This window comes from Tetrao urogallus (assembly GCF_951394365.1).
Source record: "Tetrao urogallus genome assembly, chromosome: 5".
Lineage (NCBI taxonomy): Eukaryota > Metazoa > Chordata > Aves > Galliformes > Phasianidae > Tetrao > Tetrao urogallus.
Window position 1 is genome coordinate 54631736 of NC_136818.1, and position 27367 is coordinate 54659102.

General features: G+C 39.2%; 1 protein-coding gene across 1 annotated transcript in view; it reads right to left on the minus strand.

Annotated features, from left to right (window-relative positions):
- Positions 1 to 12831: 12831 nt before the first annotated feature.
- LOC306946941 (VPS10 domain-containing receptor SorCS1-like) overlaps positions 12832 to 27367 on the minus strand; it is a gene marked incomplete at both ends in the record, with an annotated part of 267367 nt that continues 252831 nt past the window's right edge. The window contains 5 exons of the mRNA XM_079536080.1: positions 12832 to 12888; positions 14171 to 14289; positions 15582 to 15742; positions 15901 to 16006; positions 20415 to 20514. Coding sequence (XP_079392206.1) covers positions 12832 to 12888; positions 14171 to 14289; positions 15582 to 15742; positions 15901 to 16006; positions 20415 to 20514 — 543 coding nt within the window. The remainder of the gene's footprint in view (positions 12889 to 14170; positions 14290 to 15581; positions 15743 to 15900; positions 16007 to 20414; positions 20515 to 27367) is intronic.

Below are 27367 nucleotides of genomic sequence, written 5' to 3' on the forward strand. Positions count from 1 at the left end.
CAGTATTTTTTTCTGACCGTGGTATCAATGCCTCATCTACTCCACATTCTCTCTGAAGTAATCCATTCTCACAAATGAGGCCACTTCAACTTTTTTAAAGTCTATTGCCTATCCAAAAAGTTGATAGATTTTACAGGAGTCATGTTTTCATTGATTAAATAGACAGAAGATATTGGAATGTGCACAGCCCTTGTAAGATGTGGTTGTGAAGAAAAGTCTGCATTAGGATTTGCATGAGAGATTCGGTGTACAGGGGGATTTCTTTTTAAGTGCATATTTGTGACTGAATGTGTTTTTTAGTTCTGTCCTGTGTGAACAACTACAATACCAGAAGAAGTTCCCCTTCTCATAGAAACAAGGCTGAAGATGCTCAGCAGAGCAAGAGCACCCCACCAGCAAAGTGGAGGTAAGGTAGCAGCTGGTAGCATTGCCAATCTTTATGGGATGTGGATTTATGTTCCAAAAATTATAGCAGATCACAGTAAATCAAACCCCTTTGTGTCTTTTACCCATTAGTAGTGCAGATGTATGTGATGTGTGTACATAACATAAGAGATTTCCAATTGGAGTTGTTGTTCAGCTCTTTTTACACAGCAAACTGTTCTCGTTTCTTTCAGAAGTGTCCTTGGATACATGCCCAAAAACAAATTTCCAGATCCCTTCATCAGACTCTTTCTCCTTCTCTCCTCAGTCTCTGCCCCTCCCTTCTTTTCAGTAATAATGGAAGCAATTTTCATCATAAGCTAAACAGAACTGAATTTCTTTGCGCCTTATGTGAAAAAAAAAATTGTGTGCAAACTAGATAAGGTAGAAGAATAGTGCATGAACTGCTGCCATCTCTTGGTTATATTCATCACTCCAAGTATTCTAGAGATATTCATTGAAATGAAGAATATTAGGGCAGTTCATACTATTATTTTCCCTTTCACTCACAACCTTGCAAACACAAAGCCATTTTGGTTTTTTTGTTTTTTTTTTTTTTCCTAATGCTATTGTTGAAATTATGTTAAAACTGTTAAGGCAACGTTTAAAGGTTTTCCATCAACATATTTTGTGTGCTGAAGCAGTGATGTACTTTGTTGTACTTGGATGGGTTTGTGGTTTGTTTTTATTTTAATCTCTATCTTTGTTAAGGTTCTGAGTTCTGTTGCAATTTTTGTACCACAACAAAGAGAGTGTAACTGCTTTGGCATTCTGACAGTGAAGGGCATACGAACAAATTAAAGTAAGGGAGCTGGTACTAGGGAAACACATCTGCCTAAGTGAAGGAAGATGAATTCCCAACATAATTTTTTCCCATGTCTGAAGAATAACACACTAATTTTATGCCCTATCCAGATGTGTGCTCTGATTAAAAGCTTGTTGAAGCTAATGGCAAAACTCCAGTTGACTTCATGAGCATTCAGATAATTTCTGGTGACAATCATCAGTTTTCCATCAAAGTTGTAAGTAAAATTACATTTTCCCATGCATACTGATCACCACTGTTGCTGCACATTTAATAAGTTTCTGATTATTTCAGTAGGATATCAATTGGCTTTTTTTAGGTTGACTGAGATGCATGGACAGCTAAAATATCCTGTCTGAGCCCACCAAAACTTGCTATGGATGATCAGTAGGAACACAGTACTGTTTCTCCCAGTGACTGCCACAGAGGCAGGATTTTCATCTGTTTCTTGCTTTTTCCTAGCCTTGGGTCTCATTCCTGTTGATGTCATCCTTGCTTATTAACACCACATGTTTGCTAACAGCCATACCTCAGTAGGTCCTGTGGCTGTGCCATGGCTTATCACTTCAGATAGTAATAGAGATGGATCAGCTATTTGTACCAAAAAAACAAGTGCAGGAGGTCTGAGAATCACCTAATTGAATCGCTCCTGAGTTATGCCAAAGGTTTCATTAACCAGTGCTATAATAAGCAGGTACTCTCACTCTTCTGAGTGAGGATTATCCACTTTCTGTCTTTTGGAGCAGAAGAAATTAGGCATTGCTGTTAGTGTGACAAGCACTTGGTTAACATGTGCATCTGAAAAGTTGAGCAGAGGTCTCATAAAATAGTTTCTTCATCTGGAAGACCAGGAATTGCTTGGTCTGCTCCCTAGATATCTACAGTCATAGCTGAAGATCTCCTTCCAAGGGGATGTACATGATTCTGCAATCCTAGGCTCATTTAGTTGTCTTTTTGTTGTTGTGACTAAATAGTATGATCATATACACACTCAGCTAAAGCCCCCGGCATTAAGTTTGAAAGAACTTGTAGATAGGAACAACATCTCCCTGTGTAGCAAGTTTTACTTCACTGGTTTTTATTCATGAGCTTTTACATGACAGCTTACTGCAGCCTGATTTTCTTACTCACTGAAGTGATTAAAGCAATATCACCCTGGAGACTCCTTGTTTGTCTGCACATATCACTGCCACTGTCTTATCTTCCTCCAAAGCAGGGGCAGAGGACTGGTGTACTGGAAATTTGGCATGATGAGGTTTGTTCTCATTTCATAATAGAGCCATTCTGTTTTCTCTCTTTTAGGTTTGCTGAAGTTTCTTTCTGGTAACTTTATTAAAGGATTAAGAAAATGGTAACTATTATCTGGAAGAGCACAGTGTATCATAGAATTGTAGAATCATTTGAGTTGGAAAGGACCCTTAAAGGCATCTGGTCCAACTCCTCTGCAACAAACAGGGGCACCTGCAACTCCATCTGGTGCCCAGAGTTCGGTCTGAAAAGTGCCATGAAGCAGTACTTCACACTCACAGTGGTTCAAAGAGAGCTAAATAGATTGTATGGATAGAGCGGTATTGCCCTGTAGTGCCAACACATGCACTGTGATACAGAAAGTGCTGTCTGGCACCCTGTGCTGCAGAGCAGGCTCAGGACTTTGACATCTATGCACAGCAATAATTGCAGCTTTTAGTCCACATCATACATATGTTGATGGAGTAAGGATAGGAAGGAGGGGAGAAAAAAAAGACTGAAGTAAACACTTATATACATACATGCTAGACACTGATGAGCTTCTGCTGGTAGCTCAACTAAATCAATCTGCTGAGCAGATACTTGCTAGAATGCATATGAAGTATGGGCATGTAAATGGGTTGAAAAGTACTAGTAGGACCACTAGTGCTCAGATCTGGTTACTTAAGCACTGGTTTTCTCAAATGCCTTAGCGTACTCAGCTTCCCCGAAGGGAGGATTTCTGTGGGTAATCTGTGGAACCACTTATCAGTAGGCAGTCTGCCTGAGGATATGGAATCTGCAGTTCTTAATGTGGCCTTTTCCATCTCCATGTCCTGCTTGCAAGGGATTACGGGGCATTGCTCAAAGAGCAATCAAATGGCCCTCTTACGCAAAAAATGTGCTTTTTTTTCCAGCCTTTATCTTTTGTATTTTTATTTTATTTTATTTTTTTAACAAATCCAGGACATTTTTAAAAAGCTCAACCCTAGAAGGAAGTAAATTCACATTGTCAGATTATTTCTGGATATGAATACCTAAAGTGCAGCTTGCAAATTGCTCTTCCTCTGCTCATTTTTCCACCCTGTCATTGGACTAAATGCTAAAAAATGTTATGTCATTACCTTTTGTGTTCAAGCTCAGACAAGTCCTAGTGTCTTCCAGAGCTCCTCTGGAGACTCATCTTTCCTACATTGCTGCAGCAGTAGAGAAAAGGAGAGAGCTGTGTTCTTGTTCATTAATCTGGTTATTGAATGAGATTTCTCTCATGAGAAAGCTCTGTAGAACCCCGTAGAATACTTTTTATTTTCTAGAATAATTCACTTTTTTCTGAAAGCAAATTGTCACGCCTAAAAGATACAAGTGCTTTAATTAAGGATGGATGTCTTTCTAAAGGAATTTCTCCAGCTCAGCTGGGCACCACTAAGCTCAAATCAGGAACCAGACTGAGAACTTCCCGCAACAGACCATTGCCTCAGCTGGGCAGCACAGCCACACTGGGAGGACCTTCCCAGCCCCTATGCTGCAGCACTTAGTTTTGGAAGATTCCTGCTACAGCACATTATTTTGGAAAAGAATCTGAGACTGAAAGATGAGCTGTCTTTGCTGCTCTTTAGAACAGAAGGGTACAGCATGATGGGACTCATGCAAGGCATCCTCAGCCTTCTGTAGCAAACGCTGCTGGCTGCTATGAACAACTCAGCCATAGATGGATGGATAGTTTTTTTGCTGTTGTCCATCTATTTCAGGTGAATAAGAAAGAGAAGTAAGAGGAAATAGAGATGTTCATTCTGGTGAAAATAAAATATTTAAAGCTAAACTTAAAAAATAAAAAAAGGGGGGGAGGGTTAGGGAAGAAATTCTCTCAAATCAGTTTAAGATGTAGTTCCTCCTCTCCCCAGAAATAATTCATTGAAATATTTACAAATAATGGGAAAAGATAACTGTTTGGCCTCAGCAGTGAGGGAGCATGTGTGAACAGCAGCAATTTAGGACATTACCAGTAATGACGTAGGTGCATGGACCTAATTACATGAATGAGGCTTAGCACTTACAGTCTTTGGATAGATGAAAGTTGAGGAAGAAAGAAGGTTTCTTGAATGGCCAAAGAGTGAAATAACTTTTAGAAAAAAAAAAAAAAATTAAAATCTTATTTAAAATAATACTTTATTTACTTTTTATTTACTTTTTTTTTTTTTTCTTTTTTTTTTCTTTTTTTTTTCTCCACAGCTAGGAGGATAGAAAACATTTCCCTGATGATATTATAATATTATTGAAATACAATTCCCTGAGTAGGCTGAGTAATTTCAAATCCTACGTCCTGACGAAGATATTTAATTTGAAATTATTTAAGTGGTTACTTGGCTGAAAGGGATTCTGAAAACAAGATCTACTTATGAGTCTTCAGGCTAAGGAAACATTCTAGTGAATTTAATTAAGGATGAGATTCTTTACCAGCTTCAATCCATTAAGTAACCTGCAGGTTTGTATCTTGGTAATTAATGTCTGCTGGTTAATACAGTAATCATGGCCACATTTGCAGCAAATAAGGACAAACAACAATTTCAACACAGTGTATACAGAGGTTATTTTTTTCCCCCTCCTTGTAAGGATCTCCTGGATGTATTTATACATTTTACTAATAGAGCTGATACTGCTTATCTCATAAATCTACATAGTGTTATATGCTGGTGTTCTAAGATTGAGCAAGATGCAGTAGAGGAGGCTGTCTGACAATTTTTATCAGTAAAACGTTCTGATAAGGGAAGTGGGCTTTTATTTCTCCTTGTTGTGTCTCCTAAAAGGCTTTGAGATTCTATTTTTGAAAAAGGAATTACAAAAAGGGAATGGTTTTACTTGGGAGTTTGTTTCATGACATTGGTCCTTCCAAAAGCAATCTATGGACGTAACAGGGAAGAGTTGGAGGAATGCTGAAAAATGATGCTGCAAAATGATCTACGCTCACCACAGGTGTCCATTCCCTATCTCTCACCACACCCACAGCTGGGAATTGCTCAGGATGTCTGTAATAAAGGAAGCTGGAGAAAACAAGGTGAGAGTATAGGAGGGGCAATATCAACCACTGTATCAGGTTCCCTGCTACATCACATCAGAGGAAATCCTGCCAAGAAAATGAAGAAAAGGTTTGTTCTGAAGTCTCCTTTCTAATATATATAGATATACAGATATAGATATGCAGGCCATGCAGCAGCGGAGTAGTGGAGTTTGTTCCTATACTTTTCCATTCTAGATTTGAGCGCTCCGGATCAGGGTGTAAATGAGACAATCGGTCCATGAGAGTGGAACGACACACAAGGTAAATGCTTTCATCATTCTTGTTTGCTGCTAAATTCCATATGGCAGTAGGCTTTGACAACTCTGATGGTCTCTCATACATTGGCTTGTAGCAAATCTTTTAACTTCACCTGTTCTTCAGGAAAGAGAAAGCCTTTTTAGTTCTTTGAAAATATGGTTAGAATGCACACATGAGGTTCTCTGTATCCTTCTAAAAGCCTCCCTTTCTCTGTACATTTTTCTGTCCATTGGAAAAGCACCCAAATATTCAAAGATGCCAAAATCAAAGGCTAGCTAGCATCCAATTAATCCCACTAGCAGGTGTCTGCAGATAGCTGGTGAAGACTTTGTAGACATGATGTTAATGTTCTTTCAGGCATCACCTGGTGAAAAGGAAAATGCAGAGGAAAGAGAGCTTTTTGTTAGTTACTATTTCCCTAGGTGGTCAAGGCCTAGCTTCTTTCTAATTTAATTTGTGCATGATTTTTCACTAATACAAAGGAAAAGGTAGAAAGATCTGAAAGTTGAATCTAGTTACAGAGCTAGAAATAGCTGCCATCTTATTTCTCCTCTTGGTTTCTTAAGAGTTGAGCCTTTTTTTTTTTTCTTTTTTTTTTTTTCTTTTTCCTGGAAAAATACACCTTGATATCTTGCTATAATTAGGATTTCAAAAGGGAGTTATTGATCTGTTTCTAGAATTTTGTTTGAGTGAATCAACAGAATAATAATGTTGGTTTCGTTGTGTACTATTACTATTATTATTGTTCTGTGTTGTCATCTCAGTTTAGAAGGATAAATAGGGGAAGTATTATGTAGATGAAGGAAAAGTTTAACTACAGGCTGAAGGTAAATTTCCTCTCTCTGAAATCAGAAATACAGTAAGAAAAAGGTGCAATAATTACAAGGAAAATAATAATTTAATTAAAAATGTTTAAATTAACATGAAAACAAAGTAAATTGCTGAAGAGGGATCATAATTTCATTGTTGTTAAGAGCTGTTGAATGTATTCCTACTGTATTGTAACATTCACCGAGGGGTTTCAGCAATAGATCCTAAGTGTTATCTCCCTTGAAGGTTACCTGAATTTTCCATAGAAGAGTTCATCCTTAAACCTTTCTGTAAAAAAAGGAAGATTTTATTATTTATTAAAGAGCTGAGGAACCTTAGAAACCACTGTAAAGAAATGGCTTCTCTTCTGCAGATAGATAAACACTAATGAACTCCTCTTCAGAACAACGTGGCGCAAAGATGTGGCAAAAATAACCAAGAATGAGAAAACAGTGTGGATGTTGGGTCAGCCTTTCTGGGGGGTGTTGCTGGCAGCTTCCCTTTGGAGCCAAATCCAAGGTCAGATGGGCATGGTGGCTCTAACTTTGATTTGGGCCTGGCTAAATGTGAATGGTGATTAATATCCAGACTGATGTGTTTTAGGACTTCAGGTGAGGAAAAAAGTCTTTGGGTGCTGGAAGGTCCTTTCTCTTGCCCATGAAGAAGTGTTTTACCGAGTCGAATCATCAGACTGAAACTGCTTTCTGGAGCTTTGAAAATTTGCAGTAAATCATTCGGATATGTGTTGTCCTTCAGCTTGTGACAGTTAAGCTTGTCGAGATTTCTAGTCATTAATGGAACATAGATAATTATCCAAGTGAGTTTCTTTGCAAGTTCATCTGTAGTGGAAAAGACTTCTATTTATACAGGCCAGCACAGCAGCAGGGGAAAACCTATTCCTTGAATGGCCGAGTCCAGGTTTTACTCAAGAAATCAGTGTCTCAGAGGTTAGTCACCCCTGTCCCGTGGCTCTGCAGCAGGGCCTAGAGAAGGATTTGTGTTGTACCTGGAGAAAAGAGATGTGAATTCAGTCTGGCGTTACTCTTCAGTGGCAGAATAAGGATGTTCCTCCTATGCAGAGGGGGTTAGGAACCGAAAGGTTTCTCTCTTAAAGCTCTTTGTTACACTGTATTTCATGTACATGTATTATTCACCTTCTGCAGCAAGGGCCAAGACAGCTGTCAGTTCAATCTACGTTTCAGAGCTCTACCCTGCAGCTGTCCCTGTGCGATGCATGGCACAGGGCATGGGGCGAATGGCCCGTGCTGTGTGCTGGGGAGCACTTATTTGCCAGGCAACTGTAGTCCCAGAAGCACTGTTAGAACCAGCTTTGTCCACGGAAGGCTGGAGGAGGGTTTTGTTTACCAAAAGCAAGGCTTTTCTCTTGCATCTACGTTGTACCAAAGGTAAGGAGTTGTGACACTCTCCTCCATAGCTTTGCTTCTTCATTCTTTTTCTTCCATTTTTGTCTCTCAAACCTTCTCTGTTGTAAAGTACAAAACCTACAAAGCTTTGGAATTGTAGCTTCCTTTCTTTACAGTGAGGTGGATACGGAACCTCACATGTAATGATTCTAGTTGGGATCTTTCTTTGTATACTTTTAATTCAATTATGAAGCACAATATAAATGGCATACTGGCTAGAGATATTTGTGTCCACAATGTCTGGGTTTACTACAGCCTCAGAGAAGCTGAGGTTATCCAACAGTTGTCTGGCTCCTGCTTTGCAGACATACAGTTGGGCTACTATACCTTTGTGGAAGGTCGTTATATGGACCTTAGCGATTACCTGTTCTCTAAGTACTTAAAAGTCATGGGTAGACAGGGATGTATTTTAGTCACACTACTCTCTCTGCTAACAAAACTCTGTAACGTTTCTAGGGAAAACAGCATAAATTAGCACAATCTTCAAATTCCTCAGACTTACCCCAGCAGCAAGAAAGCCTTTTGACAGACAGAACAGCCTGGAGCTCTTGCCCTGGAAGACTGGCTGGTATCCTCTGAGTCTCTGCAGTTCCTAGGACTCAAGGTATTACCCCTATGTTGTGTTAGGGTATTTAGAAGTTGGTCTGTCCCATCTCATTCTGAGCTCTCACACACAATGGTGAGTTCTTTAATGTCTGATTAAGATCCACTTTGTCAAAATAACTCAGGATTACAGTGTGAGACTCAAATGCAGAAGTGCTGAGAAAAAACATTCCCATTTTCTTCATTTTTCTTCATTTTATTCAATTCACTGTCTGTGTGTGTATAGCACCTAGAACTAGGATGTCTGTAGGCTGCACCACACTGCAGATAACAAGGAAGACATCTTGAAATTCTCACACTAAGAAATGCATTACAACACAGATTTCCTCTCTGTCCTGCTTTCAGCATAGTGAATGGAAATAGATAACCATATTCCCCTGTAGGAAATAAGGAAAAAGAAAAAGCTAAAGTTAAAACTGTAGATGAAATACGTCTCTTAGGCTGATGACTCAGTGCATGATAGCACTCTGATCTTATCAATAAGAAAACAATTTGACTTCAGTCTTTTTGTCTGGGCCAGGATCATAACAATATTCTAATCTAAATGGTGCTATTCTAAACTCAAGTATTATTTATTCTCAGCCTTTACTATTCTGTTTCAATGAGATGCAAAGATTGCATCTCATTAACTAAAAGAGGAGAAACCTTTTTTCAACAGCATGAAGATGGTAGCTCTGCAACCAAGGGTAGCACTCAAAACACCAAATGTACTTAGAGATGTAATGTGGCAAGGAAACTTTCCATGCATTCAATGCAAGATGACAGCACACAGATAAAATACTAATCCCTTGTTATCAGCTGTAGGTACAAGACTAAATGCAGTTGTCAGAAAATCTCAGCAGAAATTGGTAGGACTAAGAATAGGTTCATTTAGGGTCCTGCTTTCATTTGCATAAGCATTTCAGAAAGTTCTCTAGGAGTCTTGCTTTCCAGCAGAATATAAGCAATTAAGTGTAGTCACATATTAGTATTGTTTGACGACTAGAACATCAAAAGTATTTGACCACTAACATCTGCTGATTTCAAGGAAAGGCAGTCCAGCATCTTAGTAGATGGAGAAGTATGAATCCCTCTGAATCCAATAAATCTGTCCCATCCATATGTCTCTGTCCTGGCAGTTAAGATGATGTAGGAAAAGATATTGAGTTTTTAAATGATATTTTAACTCCTTGCTTTTTCTGCTAAAGGACAATAAGTTTGTTTAAAATCTCTTAAGGTATACTGTTACTGAGGGAGAATTCACATTCAGTATCCATGTTGGGTATTCTAAGTATATTCTTTGTTTATTACCTGTGTTCAGAGGTTAGCGGTGCATTGCTGTTACTGTTATACAAACCAGAAAACAAAATGTATCAATCAGTCTCTGCCTCAGGACGCATACAAGCTGAAGAGAATCATCTGAATATGCTTTACAGGTGCATGCACTCTTACTATTTAGTATTTGGTCACAGCAGATGCCCCCTAATTCAGGTGAGCTCATGAACTATAAAAGCAGATTACATCTACACGTGCTTCTTGAGTCACCTGCAAAATGGACATCACTGCACCAGCTGTTCATCAACCCTGAATGGAAGGTAAAGAAATGCTGGAGTCTGCTTCACAATTTCAGACTAGTAATTATACTGGGTGTTTACCAGGATGGGAAATGTTCCTCCAGCAAGCAAACTCAGCACTTCTGTACTTACCATGCAATATCATGGCTTTCGTGGTGGGGAGGCCTGCAAACAACCTGGTGCTTTCAACCCAGTTTGAAAAGTAGAGCAGCATGTGTATTTCACAGCAACATGCTCTCCCTGTTACCTGGCAAGATGACTGAAATCTCCTATGTTTCATTGCTTTCATGTGCAAAACATGATGAATTAGTAATGGCAATACCCAAAAAACTTCCTTCAGCAATGTTGGCAAAAGGCTACTCAAAAACATATTTTAAAGGAACCTTTAACAGTAACTGTGTATAGGCAAAGATAACCATAGGCAAAGAACGGAGCTGGAGCTCCAAAGAGCTCAATCCGCTGCCTCTTTGGAAACCAGAGAAACAGCATTCTCTCTCTGCATCTCACGGTTTCTCCACCTGCAGAACGTAAGTAAGAGTACCAAGTTTCACTTATAAAGCACTTTGCCTGAAGGCTAAAAAAGTTATCTTAATCTTGGCTTGTAAGTATAGCATTTTTTCAGAAGCACACTTTATCCGCCCTCTCTAACTTCCATCCCTTTATTTTCCAAGGTTTTCCTACTGTTTTAACATTATTTAATTTAACATTAGTGATCTCAGTCTAGGAGAGATAATTAAAATGAGCAACAGAAACACAGGTCTTCATTTAGAGACATAATCTGTTTAATAAATATGACTGTAAAAGCAATAAACGATAGCAATTATACATTACGCTACATTGTATTTAACGAAAGGGAAAAAGAAGATGAAAAAATACATCAAAAAAAAAAAGTAATTTTAAAATTAGAAATAGTTCCAACACTATAAGAAAACTTTTTGATTGGCTTACTATAAAAATAAGTTGGCTAATGTTGGACTTCACTGGGGAGTATTATACAGTTGCTACCAAAACTTTCCCATCTTTCTTAAAGCTGTAGTTGCAAACACAATAGCAAAGCCATACAAATAGCTGTGTTTTTAGCTGTTTGAGAGAGACTGCAAAAAGTGGCAGAGAACTTCCAACTGTGATCATCCTTTGCCTACTGTGGGACTGATGGGTGCTCTTACATTTGGTATAACTTTTTATTTATTTATTTGCCAGCTAGTAGGTTGAGTGGTGTTGATATCCAATTTGTGACAGAGAAATTCAAAGTAATCCCTCCCCAGCTCCAGGACCCCAGTCAATGCCAAGAATGTCCCTTTTCCCCACATTTGACAAAGGTTGAGCAACATCTACTGAACAAAACACATTCATATCAGGAATCGGGATGCATCCTAATCATGCTACACCAATTATGAACTAGGTGGTACTGGCTTTCACCTAGCATAGCTAATAAATGTATGTTGGCAACTGTATTTCTTTCTTTGCGCTTCGAGCCAAAATCTTATTTCTGAGTTTACCTGAGTGGTGTTGTAAATCAGCAATTGTGATGATTATGGCATAGGCTTCAGCCAGATACCTGGTGCTGTGGTCTTGTTTGAGGTGTGCTAAGTCTGCTTTCCCTTTCTTTTTTGTAGCCTACATGCATGGGTCCTGAAGTCACATTTCCAGTTGCAATGTAAGGCACCACTTATATTAGTGGTAAGAACTTGTACAACAACTGTCCTGCGGTGCTAGGGCTCAAAATGTATGGGAACGTGCTCAAGCCAAATCCAGCTTTGCTCTCCCCTTTTCCACCTCAAACAATGGTCTCCAAGATCAACAATAAAAGTGGTTGAGGATGTTACTAGGCTTTATCTTAGTCAAAATTTAAGTTGTAAGGCTGGTACAAAATGCAGTGTAAGTTCATGCTGGCAATACAGACCTCCTGCCTGCAATGCATCCTAGTTCTGTTCAGCCCAAGGTTGGGAGGCAGAAAGTTATTTCCAAACAGTGCTCTCAAAGGGGTGCCTTGGTGTGAGTAGGCTAAAAAGCTGTTTAATAAGGAGGAGCCTGGCTTTGCGGTTGGGATTGCCCGAGCTCATACTCAGTTTCTGTGCAACTGTGGGGCGCAGGCAGCAGCTGCAGCTAGAGGAATGAAGGGCGAAGTTCAAATTAAGACATAAACCAGACTGACCCAAGATTTTCAGTGCCTTTAAACTCCAGTGTGATTTCTCTTGTGTCCTATTAAAGTCTGCTGGGGCGGCTAGCCCTCCCACGGCCTCAAAGTGCTAAAATTGAGCAGTTAAATCTAAAGCCAAGAACCCTAGATGCTCCCTCCCACCTCCCCAACCCTTCTCCCCCCCCATCTCAGCCCACCCATCTCCCTAAAGAAGAGACCCCCATGCATATTCTTGGCCTATATCATTATGAATTTTCTACAAATTAGAGACAGATCAGAAGAAAAGAGAGTGGAGGAGTGACAGGAAGGGCTTCAGGGGTGAATAGTGATATCAGTTCCTCCCCCCACCCCCACCCCCCACTAAAATTGAACACCTGTACAATGCAGTTCTGCTATGGTCTCAGTATAATGTCCACATGCACAGGCTTAAAGCTAAAAACCCTTTGTCATCTGAAGAATTAAAAAGTCCAAATGCAATGAGTTCTCTTTTTTTCTCCAATATAGATATATATCGGTGTCCTCAATTCAACCATTTACATAGGTAGGGATTTCTTTTGTGCTCTGGGGCTCAGCAGCTGTGGAAATACTTCCTGTGGCAAAGAGAGAACAACATAAGAGTCAGCAAATAATTATTGTGTTTTGTTGAAGATGTCTGAAGGTAAAACCTTGCTGGCCTTTGGGATTGAACAGCTCCAGACTGATACGTTCTTCTCACAAATGTTTTCTCGTCATTCAAAACTCTGAAGGTGTTCTTTTGCTAATGAAGATGATTCACCCATGTAGAATAGAAGAGGGAGTGGCCAGAGCAGAAGGGTGGAGGGAAGGAGGGGCTGAGGTCCTCAGTGGAAAAGCATAACTCATTTGCAATTAGAAGGTATTAGAAATTTCATAAATAACCTTAAGCTTTGCCTTTACAAAAGAAGAGCCTAAACTACTCACACCCAGAAAATGTGTTTTTTTGCTGCCAGTGTTTGGAGAGAAAATTAAATGATCCAGGGACGTTCATTTACATTCCTCCAAGGAAGGGTGTCTGAACGTTAGTCAAACGAGTTGGAAAAAAAACTAGCTTCTGAACAAGCATATGAAGAGAAACACCCAATTGCAGTATTGTTTGGTTTTCCCAAAAGAAGGAAAACTCATTAAAAAAGAAATTGCTGATTTACAAAAACACATGAAGTGATTGTATACAAGTGTAAAGAGCCTTTGCACTTTATTCACATCTATGTCCAGACCTTCTCATTTTGTCAGTGATCTCTGATTTAGTTTCCACATTTGTCTTACTTCCAGAAGGGGAAAAAACACTCCTAAGAAGTTTGTTGGAAGGATTTCTTTTGATGGAGAATTGAGACTATCTGTCCCTTTTGTGCTTACTATTGTAGTTACAGGTGAAACCCAAGGATGAATAAAAGGCCATTTTCTGGTTCAATACAGTGATCAGCAGTGCAGGGTACAGCTCTGAAATCCACAGAATGCTAGCTATTGTAGAAAGCCAAAAATGCTACAGTTGTACCAAATGAAAACCAAACCCCCAACTGGGCTTTTGAGTTCTGTAATCCCAAAGGCTTCAAGAGATTAATTCCCAACATCAGCAAGAGTAGAGCTAGTGGCTGGCTGACTGTTGTCTCTTCAGTCTGAATGACCTCTGAAAACATTTGCTACTCTCTGCCAACAGTGGAAATCATCATCATTACATTCCTTTAGAAAGAGGAATCTAAAAGCTCAACTAACTCTGGGAACTGGGTTCCTGGCCTGAAATTGGGTGTTTCTCCCTTAGCAACTTAGACCAATTTTGGAGCTTCCAGGATAAAAACAGAGGGGGAGAAAAAAAAAAAAAAAAGAAAGAAAGAATAATTGTTAAAATTTAGGACCCACCGCTCCGGGTCTTGGCTTGAAACCTCTTGGTGATCCACAAGCCTTTTGGAAGTCCTCTGTCCAGACTACCTTGGCTGCATTTCCTTTCCTTGGGTTCTGGACTGTGGCCTGAGGTTGCTCTGTATGGGGAACACCACATGGGAAGGTTGGTTCCCTCACTCCATCCTGTGTACTGCTAAGCAGGGATATCCAGGTCTGCTGATGGATAGCTGCTAAAAAGCTTTTAATAGCTACCAGATCTCCTCTTGGTGAATGTGTGACAAGAGATCACTACTGATTGCACTGGAGCTTCCAATTTAGACATCAATTTCATCAAGAGATTTTCTTCTTTTTCCTCCCAAGATGTTTCACAGGCCACAATCTTAGCACATTATATTTCCTCTTTTAATTGCCCTTCCCCTTTCTCTCTCTCCGTAGTAGCTAAAACATCAAACCTGCTTTAGCAAACTCCCACACAATTTTGGGTCTTCCTTGGGTGGGATCTAACACTTGGTTAAGTGGATGAAATTGTGAAAATAAAATATCTTAGTTATGACTATGCATCAGTTCTATCTCAGTAAGAAGAACTGTACATTTTATGAGTAATTCATCTAAAGCAGATCTGTGTTCTTATTTGCTGGAGTCCTATACTGTTCCCGTGGTCTGGGCCTGCGGAGCTTTCCCCTTACAAATGAAGCTGAACAATACCCAAACAATTCCTAAGCAATATTGGCTTTAGAAGAATATACCCCCAGAATGAAACCTTCCTGCTTCATCCCAGCACTTTATTCAGAATAATGTGATAACGTAAGATGAGCAAATGGGTGACTGAACACAGCATGATCACCTCAATACTGTTCACTTTAAATCCTAATGTTAATTTTTCAACCAGAATCATGTGGGAGCAATCAGCCTGAGGGGAAACCCAGTAGCCCAGTGCTGAGATCCCAGGTTGTGCTCTATTTCCCTGAGAATCACACAGGCCACAGCAGTGAAAACGTGAACGAATACTTAACTTTTAGATTTGACTTACCGAATCACCTGCTCACCTCCATGCTCCAGGTGAGGGTGGCTGAAGTTCTCCTGGACAGGACTCGGGTGTGAGTTGTAGCCCCATAACAACATCAGCCCCAGCAAAATAAATTAAATTGCCTTATAGCGCAAGTTAAGTGCAGCAGGGTTTTTTGAGAAGGGAAGAGGATCTACACAGCAACTAGGAGAGGGAAAAAGCCTAAAGTTGTTTCTCTCCCTTTCACAGGGCAGTGAGGGAGAGGGGAGAGTTAGCAAGGTTTCCTGTAGCAAAGCTAACACTGCAGCAGAAGAGGATGGCGGGAGGAGTGTGCAGGGAGATGGGAAAGGGGAAGACTGAGAAAAGGGTTAGCCAATTATCAGTCAGAGTCTGACCAACTGCGGGTTGCTGCAAGTTATTTACCTATGGGCTGGACATCCAACTTCTCATCTACTAGTTGTTCAGGGCTCATCAGCTCACTTTGAGGGACATTAGGTATGCTTTCCCTCTGACTGACTGGACTGACCATCTCTTGATCTTTTTCATTCTGCATCTGTGCATATATATTAAGGCCAGGAATCTTCCTAAAACATTAACAAAAACCATCATTGGGGGGTACTCTGGCAGATGATGTAGCATTAGCTTTTGCAAACCAAGAAACAAATCACTGTGAAAAGGGAAGCCCAGCAAATAAATCCCTGGCAGCAGTGGGGAGAAACAGATGGCCCAGGGAAGGTCATACCTTTTGAATTTGTAGATTACAAACACAGCTAGTCCCACGAAAACAACAGAGAGGAGCATCAACATTGCTGAACCACTGTGACTGGGAGTGAGGTCCACCAGGGGAGCTGCAAGAGAGGGAGATAAGGTTAGAGTCACCTCCGGCCTGGAGGGAAAAGTTCTCTCTCCAAAAATGTACTTAATTCTCTCCTACGGCATTTATAAGTGTCTCATCTGTCCACCTGTCTTCAGGGCTCCTTTCTCTTTCCAATACAGCTGGGAAGAAACCTGGGTTCAGACTAGGTGTTGTGCTCAGTCTAAGCCCTAAAGGCACCATAGCTTTCTCTTTAGAGGCCTCTCCTCTCTGGCACTTTATAGAATAAAGTCTGAAAAACACCCTCTTATGTTGCAGGCAGTTACTGAAGGTAGTTGCAAATGAGGTCACTAGAGTACCAAACCCAGACTTTCTGAAGGATCCTGGAGCTACCCATGGGTTATCTTGTCATGTTGACTTTCTATTTTGCCTGGAGCTAGTCTGGGTAGCTCTCAATGCCTGCTGAATAATGAGCAACTGCCTACTGGATTTTTCTGAAGCAAGTGTCCCAGTACCAAATGTATTGCTCTCTGCTCAGTCCTCTTTCTTCACAATCAGGAGGCTGGTGCCCTTCACAAACATTGCCTCAGCATCCAAGCCTTACCATGGCAAGCTCTTCTCACACCTCTGACATATTCAGTTTCTTTGTCTATCCCTTTCCTATTCCTTGGAACACTTCTCTCTTTCCCTCATGCCCTGTTCTCTCTCCCACAAGTCATCTTTGCAAGGAAGTGCAAAGGTTCAAGAAAAAGAAATAGAAAATAAAAATTCTTAATCAAACGAGAAGTCTCCCAGTGCTTCTCTTTAGAGTTTTGCAGCACCTTTTCATAGCCCCTTGCAAAATAAGGCCACACAAAACATCCAGAAGTGTGCTTTCCCAGAAATACAAAGTAAACAATATTAAAAAGAGGCAGTTTCTATCGCTCAAATAACACACACAAACAGAAAGACTCCAGCAGCAGTGTTGCACATACGCAAGCTTTCAGCAATCATACCCAGCCTATGAACCAGATTTTATCAGAAGTGGAAAAACCTCCTGCATCCTGCAGGCTGTGCTCAGGAAGCTGAGGCATCTATTGCTATGAATCCTTCATACATCTGAACTGTGTGTGTGTTTCTACTGTGTGGCTACTGCAGTTCTGTAGGATGGTGAAGTGGCTCTCTGACTGATTCCAGCGCCACTCAATCTTCTTATTCTAATCTTGCACTCAGAACCTTGCCATAAACAACCATTTAACTGCTTTGTGAGGAATGCTGGCACATTTTATTCTTCCTTAGAACTGGGGCTGTTGTTCACTGAGCTGGGGACATTGTTTTAATTTTTTTTCATGAGAGGCAGAAATGAACGAGATGAATGGATTGCAATGTGTTGTCCAGAATTGCCATGAATTAATTCTTCCTCCAGTGTGGCCTGAACAAAGAACACAGAGCCGTGAAACGTGCTGAGCCCAACGCCTGTCATTCTTCTGTGTCCCAGGGAATGCATGGGTTTAAATGCAACATGCACAAAGAGGCTCATTTCTGCACATTCTGCTTGAATGTCCAAACCAAATTAATTTAGATATTTGCACTTTTGTTCTCTGCAGCTTCTTTGATGCTGAGATTTCTGCTGTGTATGACCAGGTACACACACAAGGAGCAACATATGTGTGCACTGAGAAACGGGGATGCATTTACGTACAAGTTTGTCTGGACAATGCTCTCAGACATGTGGTCTGATTATTGAGTGGCCCTGTGAGGAGCCAGGAATTGCACTCCATGTTCCTTCTGGGTCCCTTCCAACTCAAGATATCCTACGATTATATGATTCCATAATACATATATGTACACATGCACTTACAAAAACACTTGATGAGCTGTGGGGTTCAATCAACACAGAACCCATAATTGTCAGGATTCCAACACAAAGTAAAACTGGAAATAGGATTCTACATTCCAGAGCTGCATCTCTCAGCCATGTGAATCCCCCTGGGTTGTGTTTCCCAGGGACTGCTTCTGTTCTGGTCCTGCCTTGCTTGAACCCCACTTTATCTTAGTTTTTTTAAAAGCTTGAATTTCAAAAGCAGAATTCTTCTTCCTTAACAGTGCAAACAAGAGCTTTCAGCAGCAAAGCAAATCTCTTTTTTGGTGTTTTGTCAAATTCTAATCTATTCCCCAGTTTTGATGTCACAAAAGTGGGCTTTTTACTAAGGAAGTTGAACCATGAGATCAGCAACATGATAAGGGACAATATTCCCTCAAAGACTCCACAGTAGCTGCTCTTTGGGCTTTTTAATATCTAATTTGGCAATCCAGGCTTATTTTGCATTCTTGCTGAATCATATTTCTGCAAGAGACAAAATCCTTTGGCATTCCTTATAGGACATTGTGAATTGTTACAGCAATCACTCACATCTCACTGATAGCTTAGAAGGGAAGAAAACAAAACCTACCTGTCAGCACAAATGACTGTTTGAATCTATTACAGACAAAAAGTATTCATTCATGTTTATGTGTGCATAAACATAAAGATACACATTTTCAGCAAGCACAAAGATCCTATATTTATGCAGCACATCTAAACTGAGCAGTCTCTGTTACACAGTAGAGCAGTGTGCCACACTATAGACCCTGCCTTTTGGTTCATACAGGGCAGAACACAAGGCTTTGTAGCCCAGGAGAAAAGCTGTCAGTACCTGTGCTAACTGGCTTTGGACTGGAGCTGCCCAGCTTTTAGGCAACTGCACACTCAAGCAGAGATATCCCAGATTCCTCTCCAAGGAGGTGCAGAAGGCTCCTACACACAGCAGAAAATTTGGATTAAATTCAAATGGATGAGATTCACCCTGTATGAAAGATGAGGCTGGAGACATGATTTTAAGCATCATGTTTCCACTGCATGAAATGCAGTATGTCCCTGCAGTAGGAAAAGGTAAAGAGGAGCCTTAACCACGTATATCTGAGGCAATTCTTTCCAACTACAATTTATTAGAAAAGGCTTATAGGATCTTCAGGGCTAGATGAGTCATTTCTAAATGTTGATGTGGGATTTGATGCTGACTTTAATGAACATCAGTCAAAAAGCAAAACAGCAATGTGCACAAGCAGAGTAAACACACAGGAACAAATTACAAAAACAGTGAGCAATTTCAGGTAACTCCATGTTGCAAGCTCACATTCAGATGCTTTCAGACAGTTTTCCTGGAATTCCAAGATGAACACTGAGCATTTTCTGAAAGAACATATTGTATCACTGGCCAGTGTAGAACATTCAGGGCAAGGATTGCTTCATTGGCCAAAAAATGCATACAGATTTAAATCTTAAACATAGAGTTATTAGAGTTATGCAATTCTTATGTCATATGTCTATGAACATTTTTTTACAATCTACAAAATAGAGAACAGTCAAACTGACTGTCCAAGATGTTTTTTTGTTTATTATTATTTTTATTATTATTATATTCTTAAGAGATTAATCAGCTGTGCTGTATCTTTGCTTTTCTATGCTTTTGGTTCTAACTTGTCTAAAAGCAAACATCGCTCATATGTTCCACATCTAAAGGAAAGAAGAAACAGGCAGCAATATTCCCAGTGCAGATATTAGCAAGTTCTGCTTAGAAAACACAAAGTATTGCTAACACCAAGGCTTTCTTCTAGGAGGATGTAAATGCAGTCACACCACACTTCTTTTTAAAGTCTCTTTTTCCTCCCTTTTGTTGACAGGGCAGCACATGGGCTCACACCATCTTGGCCAGACCTGTTCATACCACGAACAGCATTTTGTAGAGCAGATCACTAGTATGAGTGAACTGAGGCTTTTTATTTGCATGTTAGCAACCGAAGTTGATCAGAATCATGATTTTTATCCAGCAAATCCACCAGAAAAGGAATTCCTAAAATAATGAGCATGGATTTATACATCCCATCTCCTACAATAATTAAATAGGAACTGTACTGTGAAATGAGGGTTTTCTATACAGAATACGCAGAGACGTGTAATTAAATATCAAGACTTCAGAGCTGGTTTATTTTGAGATAGGATTAGTTACAGGGCAAACTGCCTAAGCATGTGTATGTGCATATGTAAATTGACTCTTTCAGACTGCTGAACAGCTTTTTAACTGTGCTTTGCTGCTGTGATTGTTCATTTGCACCAGATTATCAGAAAATGTTCAGCACTTGCTGGTGAACTTTGCACTCTGTGATCCAGGCTGAATATACCATGGTGCTCCTTAGCTGTTGAATATTTCAAAGACAGCCAAAAAGTACATACATCTACTGCTGGCATTATAAATTTATAAATAAATTATTTATAAATTATTATTTATAAATTTATAAATGCCACTATACTTTTTTGATGTGACAAAGAACAGAGGATTGGAGTGGGCATTTTAATTCTGCTCACACGCTGAGTTCTGCTTGCTTATCAACAGTGAGTGTGTACTAAGAAAGAGGACACCCACCTGCTGTTAAATGGGCAGCATGGACAAGGACTCGAACCCCTGGCTTCAACTCAAAATGGACGAAGTTTTGGTTCAGTTTCTGGATCAGTATTTCTGAAATCTGGAAGTTAGAAGAAAATAAGAAATGCTTTTTTTTTTTTTTTTCCTTATGGTCATCTTATATTGCTAACAGGTGAGTAGGAAATGGAGCTATATGCTAAGCAAAGATTTTGCAAACGCACTGGACTTTCTGAATACAAATTCCTATCACCTCATAAAAAGATGTTTCATGAAGGCTGAACACATCTCCATGTACTATGTCCAGAGTGTTATGTGGATGGCCAGCAATGACTGATACAAACAAATTCTCCCCTCACACTCCTCTAGGAGCAGCCCAGCTGCAAATAGAGATTGAGCCCCAAAACAACATTACACCAGATGGAGTGCCTGTAGGACCATTCCACATCAGTACATAGCAAAAATAAGCATTTCAATTGTTAGCATACCTCTGCTCAAAACAAAGAAAATATTGAGTGGTCAGCTTTAGTTTCTTACAGCACGTTCCCAACACATCTGGATCAAAATGAAAGGTTTAGTTTCTTACCCAGCTTGCACTGAATTTCAAGTCCTAGAAACAAACTGAATTTCATTCAACCCTAAGTTTCAGACCAGCTGGTCTCTGATTCCAAAAACATATCAGGAATAGTTTGAAGCTCTGATAATGTCTATGCTGTTGACTGAATATGAGATGTATTTGTCTTACACAAAATGTACATTACGTCTATTCTTCTGGTATTCACAGAGAGAATGTGCTTTTATCCTCTACTTCATGGAAGAAAACTCCCACAGAACATTTATTTCCCTCAATTTTCTTTCTATAATTGTGATGAAAACAAGAAGAGCTCTAGCAGAAAAACAAAGCAAGTTATTCCACCCTAAAGGATGCAACAGAAGAGATGAGCATTTGTTAAGATAAAACTGTCTGGAACCTGTATTTGTAGAGTCAGAAGTCCAGCTTTGGTCCAGTCTGTTGGTATACACTGCTTTTTAAAATCAGTTTCTCATACCATGCACACATAGCTGCTTTCTCTATTTTAATTTTCAATTGTGTCCAGGAATTTTCAGATACGTTGCTATTAAAAGCAAAATTCCTGATAGATTAATCAAGGAATGGAAACCCATAGACATACTTTCGATAGTTTCCTTGTCTTCTGTATGTTGATTCTCTAGATGTTTCATGTTTCATTTTTTTCTCACAGCAGTAAGCACTTTTCCAATGGATGATGCCCACTCTTTTGCATGTGGATGTATGAGGGAGAAGTGGCTGGAAAATGCCAAAAAAATTCCATCCTGCATCCCTTATGCAATTGCAGAGAATGCTGTGTTTTTACAGCCATGCCAAGATAAAGAGGAATTGTACAGTAATGCTCAACACTTAATTTAATTTGTTTTAAATAAATCCTTATTCCTTCTTGAAGATTAATGAAAAATTGTCAGAAAAAAAGAACATTCCAATATTTTTTAAACCATCCTTTTCATGTTCTTCATTTTTGTCTGGTTGAGCTATTTCAGTAAATCTACCCTGATATGATTAGATGTTCCTTGGCTATCATTCATCACAGTATGAGATTTATCTGCTGCTTCTATTTTTTTAATGTTCTTAATGGTTCTTTCAATTCTCTTGGCTTCTATACTTCATTTTTGGCTGCTGATCACTTGAATAGGTGCCTTTGGTCCAATATCAATTTGGCAATAACTCTTACATGCATTTTATTTATATTTTTAATATATCTCTTTAAAGTTTACTTTTTTTTTTTTTTTTTTTTTTCCATGGGTGCCAGAATGAGTAAATATATTTCTTCCAACAGTAAGAAAAAATACCACCTGCTCACAAAGAGCCATCTGGTAAGCTCAGAGCAGCAGGGATGGTGACATAAAGCTGTGCTGTATGTGAAGAAAGCCTGGGAAGCAAATTATATCCCTCTTTAAGAATTTGAGCATATTAATAACCAAGACTGACAACTAAAGAGCACTTCATCTCTAAAACTGGAGCAACAGATGCAGATGGAATGCTGTAAACCAGGTACATAATGGCACATGGAATCTAACTAAAAAGGAAGGTCTGTACATGTGATGGATAACAGAACGCAGCTAGCAAGTGTTATTACCTACTACAGGCCTCATCAGGAATTTGGGCAAGGAATAGAAGAATACAACCTAGAGAAAGTCAGCATGAGAAGGGGCAGTGAGTTTGTTTTGCACCAGTGATGTGTACAAATGTGTAAAAAGACCTCTTCTGGCCCAGCTAAAGAGTCCTACAGCAGGATGAGGAGGATGGAATGGTGGCACCCACAGGGATGCTATAGCTGCAGAGTGCTGTGGCAGCCTCCTGGTTGGCAGGCTGAGTGTGTGAGACAAAGGCCAACAAATATTCTCAGCTGGTAATATGATGTAAGAGTTAATAGGAAAAAGAGAAGTTGTAAGAGTGAAGTAGTAAGAAAAATGAATAAAGGAAGAGTGAAACAGTCACAAATGAAGTTTACTGTCATTGTACTGCATTGTTACCTTGTTGTAAATGAGGATCTCATTGTACAAATGTAACTCAGAAAAAGATGATTTCTGCCTTAAGTCATCAGCATTTTTGCTGTCAGTGTTACAGGACTATATGCAGAGTCAAAACAGGCAGCAACCCTTCATGCTGCTTAGAGTCTACCACATATTTCCTGGGCTTAATTCAGAGTGCAGCTTTTTTATTGGGTCTTTATGAATTCTGAACAAATCTGAAAATGAATAACAGTCCAAGACCTTAAAAAGCACTGGAAAATCTTTTAAGAGTCAGACATATGTCTTCCTTACACTAGGAAGAAAAGGTGTATTTGGATATGCTTTTACAATGTTTGTTCATTTGGTACAGTATTTTAATTTTCCTTTTTATGGGAAGTAAGATTGTCCATGAGACATACATATATAGAAAAAGAAGAGCAAATAATAAATTTATTTCCATACAACTAAAATAATCTGAAATATAAACCATTTGATCTGGCTTATAAAATTCATTATTTGAGCAGGTGCACACAGTTAAAAGGCCAGCTTCACATTGGGATTGGACACAGTACTCAAGAGAAAGTAAGTAAGTAAGTTGGTGCTGATGTTGTTTCTGGTCCTCACACAGTCTCAGAAGGATCTATGAAGTGTAGACACACACTCAGACTGGAGAAGCAAAATTTCTGCCATTCTTATTCTATCAAGTCTGTTTCTAGCTCAGAGGATCACAGGTGAGTGGACTTTAACCTAGGTGTGGTTCTGACTCTCATGATTTGTGTTGAACAAAACATGTTTGAAGTAGTTCTCCACACAAAGGCTGATCTCACGCTTACTGAGGTAATAAGATGGTTTCAGCAGAAAACAGGGCCTTTTGCCTGCCTTGATGTCTGCATTTAAAGTGGTACCTTGGAAACATTTTTGTTCAAAAAGCAAATAAGGAGACGTCACAGTGCTTTTGCCTATTTATTTAGTGAATATCTACATAACTCTAACTGAACAGCTAGGTGTTCAACTGGGGAACAGGTTAGCATTCCTGTTCCTCTCTCACTCAGATGTAACTAACTCAGCTCAAGATGTAACATCTTAGAATAGCAACCTTCTAATTTATAGTCTTGAAGAGTCTCCCTTGTGAAAATAATTAGCTTTCAGGATTAGTTTTGGTCCTTAACTGAGCCTCATTGACTTTATCTGCTTCATTTGCAGAATTAAGCATGATGTGCAAAAATAATTCAGTAATAGAAACCATTCTTCATGTATCATTTTTCATCAAAGGACACATAATGAATAATAATAACAGACAATTTGTGAAGGAAAAGAGATTCCAATTTAAAAATTGAACAAAACAAAAATTAATTTGGCTTCTCTTAGCATTTTGTCAAAGTTAGGACTATGAAGGAACTGTGTGAACCAAGAAACAGAATTATCACTCCTAAGAGCACTTTTGCATTTATTTATCATATTTTAAAATCTCTGGTGTAAATTGGTTTACACTAATTGATTCAAATGTGCTAGTGTGTCCCAGTTAAGAATCTAGATTATTTTTAAAGATAATGTATAAGGATTTCAACTAATGAGTGGCACAGTTCTGTTCAATTCATTGGCTAAATCAATAAACAGCTAAGGAAAGAATTATGCACATTGATTGGTAGGAAGCCAATTGAACTGGTAGTAAAAAAGCGAAACAGGAGTCAGGGCAAACATACATTACATTAAACTGTACCGCTCACCCTAAGAAAACTTATTTAATTCACACGAGGCCTCTCAGCCTCTCTTATCTTAGCTCTGAAAAGACCAAAGTCGCTGACTTACTTGGGTCAAGCAGAAACTTCTTAGGTTCTTTGACGAAAGATGCAAAAATCAGGCTGCCATAGTACTGAGAAATACCAGAAGAGCACAAGGTAGAGAACATGTCTGTAGTTAGTCTGGGACAAGAACTGATCAGCAGATACAAACCCTAGACAGACCCTAGAAATATGAACAAGTATACACTATAGCTAAACAAAGGTGACTGGGAGTTTTGAAAATCCAGGTCTGCTCTGTATATTAAGCAAGAATGAAGAGATGAGAAGTCTGATAGTCACGTGGCAGAAGTTAGTTGAATGGCATTGTAGCAGGAATGTGGAGTCACAGCCCAAAGCAGTGATTGAGCACCTGGTGGAAAGGCAGGGCCAATCCAGGGAAGCTCAGGTGCATGCAGTGTACCTGAGTGACTGGAAGGGGTGGAGCCAGGATCCGACCCTTCCCAGACCTTATTTAAGGGCTGGCAGTGGAAGCACTGGTATCTGTCTGGTAATCCCTGCGTGCTTGAGGCTTTCTGTAGGTAAGCAAATTTTATTTCTCTGTTTTTTGCATCTACGGCTACTGTATTTGGGCTTGTCCTCAGTTGCTCCAGCATGGGACTTTGCTACTCTACTGTTATTGCTTTACCTTCCCTCACCTTATAGTGTTATAGGCATAAAGAAAATATACAGATAATGTATTTTATGACACACAAGCAGCTGATCAAGAAAAGCTAGCTAAAGAGAGAAAAACAAGAAAATGTTCATATTATTCCTTTTTCTTCCCATTTTTGTTTACTTCTTAGTTGCTAGGCTTTCCTCAAGCAGCAAAGCTGCAAATGTTAAAGAGAAATCTCTTCTAGTAAACTTTAGATATTTGCTCCTTTTCTTCTGAGAATTTAATTTCTAGGATTGATTTCCACCTTTTTCTGTAGGCTCTGAAAGTGTTCACTTAATTATCACCTTGCTAAAATATTATTGTGATTGACTTATCTGAATTACATGAGAGGAAAGAAGAGTAATAAGAAAAAATATGCTAAAACATTGAAGTTTAAGAGAGGAGTTCAGAACCCAGCACAAATAAAGATAGAAGATATGTCACATACAGTGAAGCAGAAATAAACCTAAAGCTGCTTTAAGGAGCAAATCCTTATATAAGCATGCAGACTTGTGGGCAGTAGCTTCCATAGTATTAGAGGTATTTTGCTTTCTTATTTCATCACTGTCTATTTGATACTCAGTCATCTATGTCATTTCCCATCTTTTTGGTTGGGTACAGATAGTGGTCACAGCTGCAATATGTTGATCACCGTTGGCAACTAACCAGCTGGTGATGCCATTTGCCAAAGACTCCATCATGCTTTCTACATTGCTGATAGCTCTTTTCAGAGATAAGATTAATGACTTCAAATGTCATTAGGTAGTTGCTCTTGCATCTTGTTTACATTCTGCTTTTACAGTTATTTTGAATAGACTAGGTAAATGGAGAACAGGAAAACATGGAAACCTTGTCTTGATATGAAAATATCTCTTTAGAGTTCTCATATATGTCCTGCTTACATTTGACTTAGCAAGAGATACACTTCCTGTATTTCACAAAAAGTCTGCATTATATAATATGGAAAAAAACACCTCCATAGTTATAAACATAACCCTTCAGAATCCTCATACAAAGTAAAAACATACACTGAAACAACTGAGTGATTGTGTCTGTACCACTGCCCTCTATTGAATTTTAAGTAGAATATTCTTCTTCCTACTGTGCATTCATTTTGAGTTGGGTTAGTGCTAAAAGTACTAAAAAAAATTACTTAAAATGCTTCTATTTAAGGGTCTACCTTTTACAGAAGAGGAAAAATTCTATGCTTTTGAATCCAGCATATGTGAATTCTGTAATCATCACATTCACCTAGCCTGTCCATAAAGACAGTCTCAACAATTGCATTCCAGACCAATTGGCCAATGGTTATTTTCAGTGGGTCTTTTTGCAAGGTATTTTAGAAGTGTTGCAGTGACAACAAGGGCATGAAGCAGCAGCATTTTAATAACTGTCACTTATTTCTCCATTTCTAAGCAGGTTTCTGTCTCACCTGCTAGAAAACAAAGCAGGTGAACCAGTGCTGTAATTTAAGAGGGGGGAAAAAGGAGAGGGGGGAAAAAAAAAAGCAAACATAGCATTCTGATCATGAATACAAGATTTTTTTTGTCGTGTGCAAAATGTTTGGGAATTCCACAGGATGAAACCACTTCTTCATTTCTATAAAACTGTGAAGAATGAGTTTATATTGATTATAGAAAGTAGAGTGGACAAAGTAAATTGAGATCATCACACAATCTGCATTTGTGTTAGATAGAATTGTCCTATGTTGTACGCTGAGAAAGTGTCTTCTAGTCTTATGCATAACATTTTTCACCTATCAAGAATGGATACTAATTTAAAGGGATTTTATTCTCCTGTGGGAAGTATCTGGAATGCAGATTTCAATTTTGTGAATGTAACCTGTGAAGAAATATGACACCAATTAGTACTTGTATGGGAAATGTAAGTCATGGCCTGAACCAGGGATTGAGCACCCTGAGAATGGGCAAGGCCAGCCCTAACAGCACCAGTGGAAGCAATTCACCTGTGGAACCAGAAGCCAGGCTCCACCT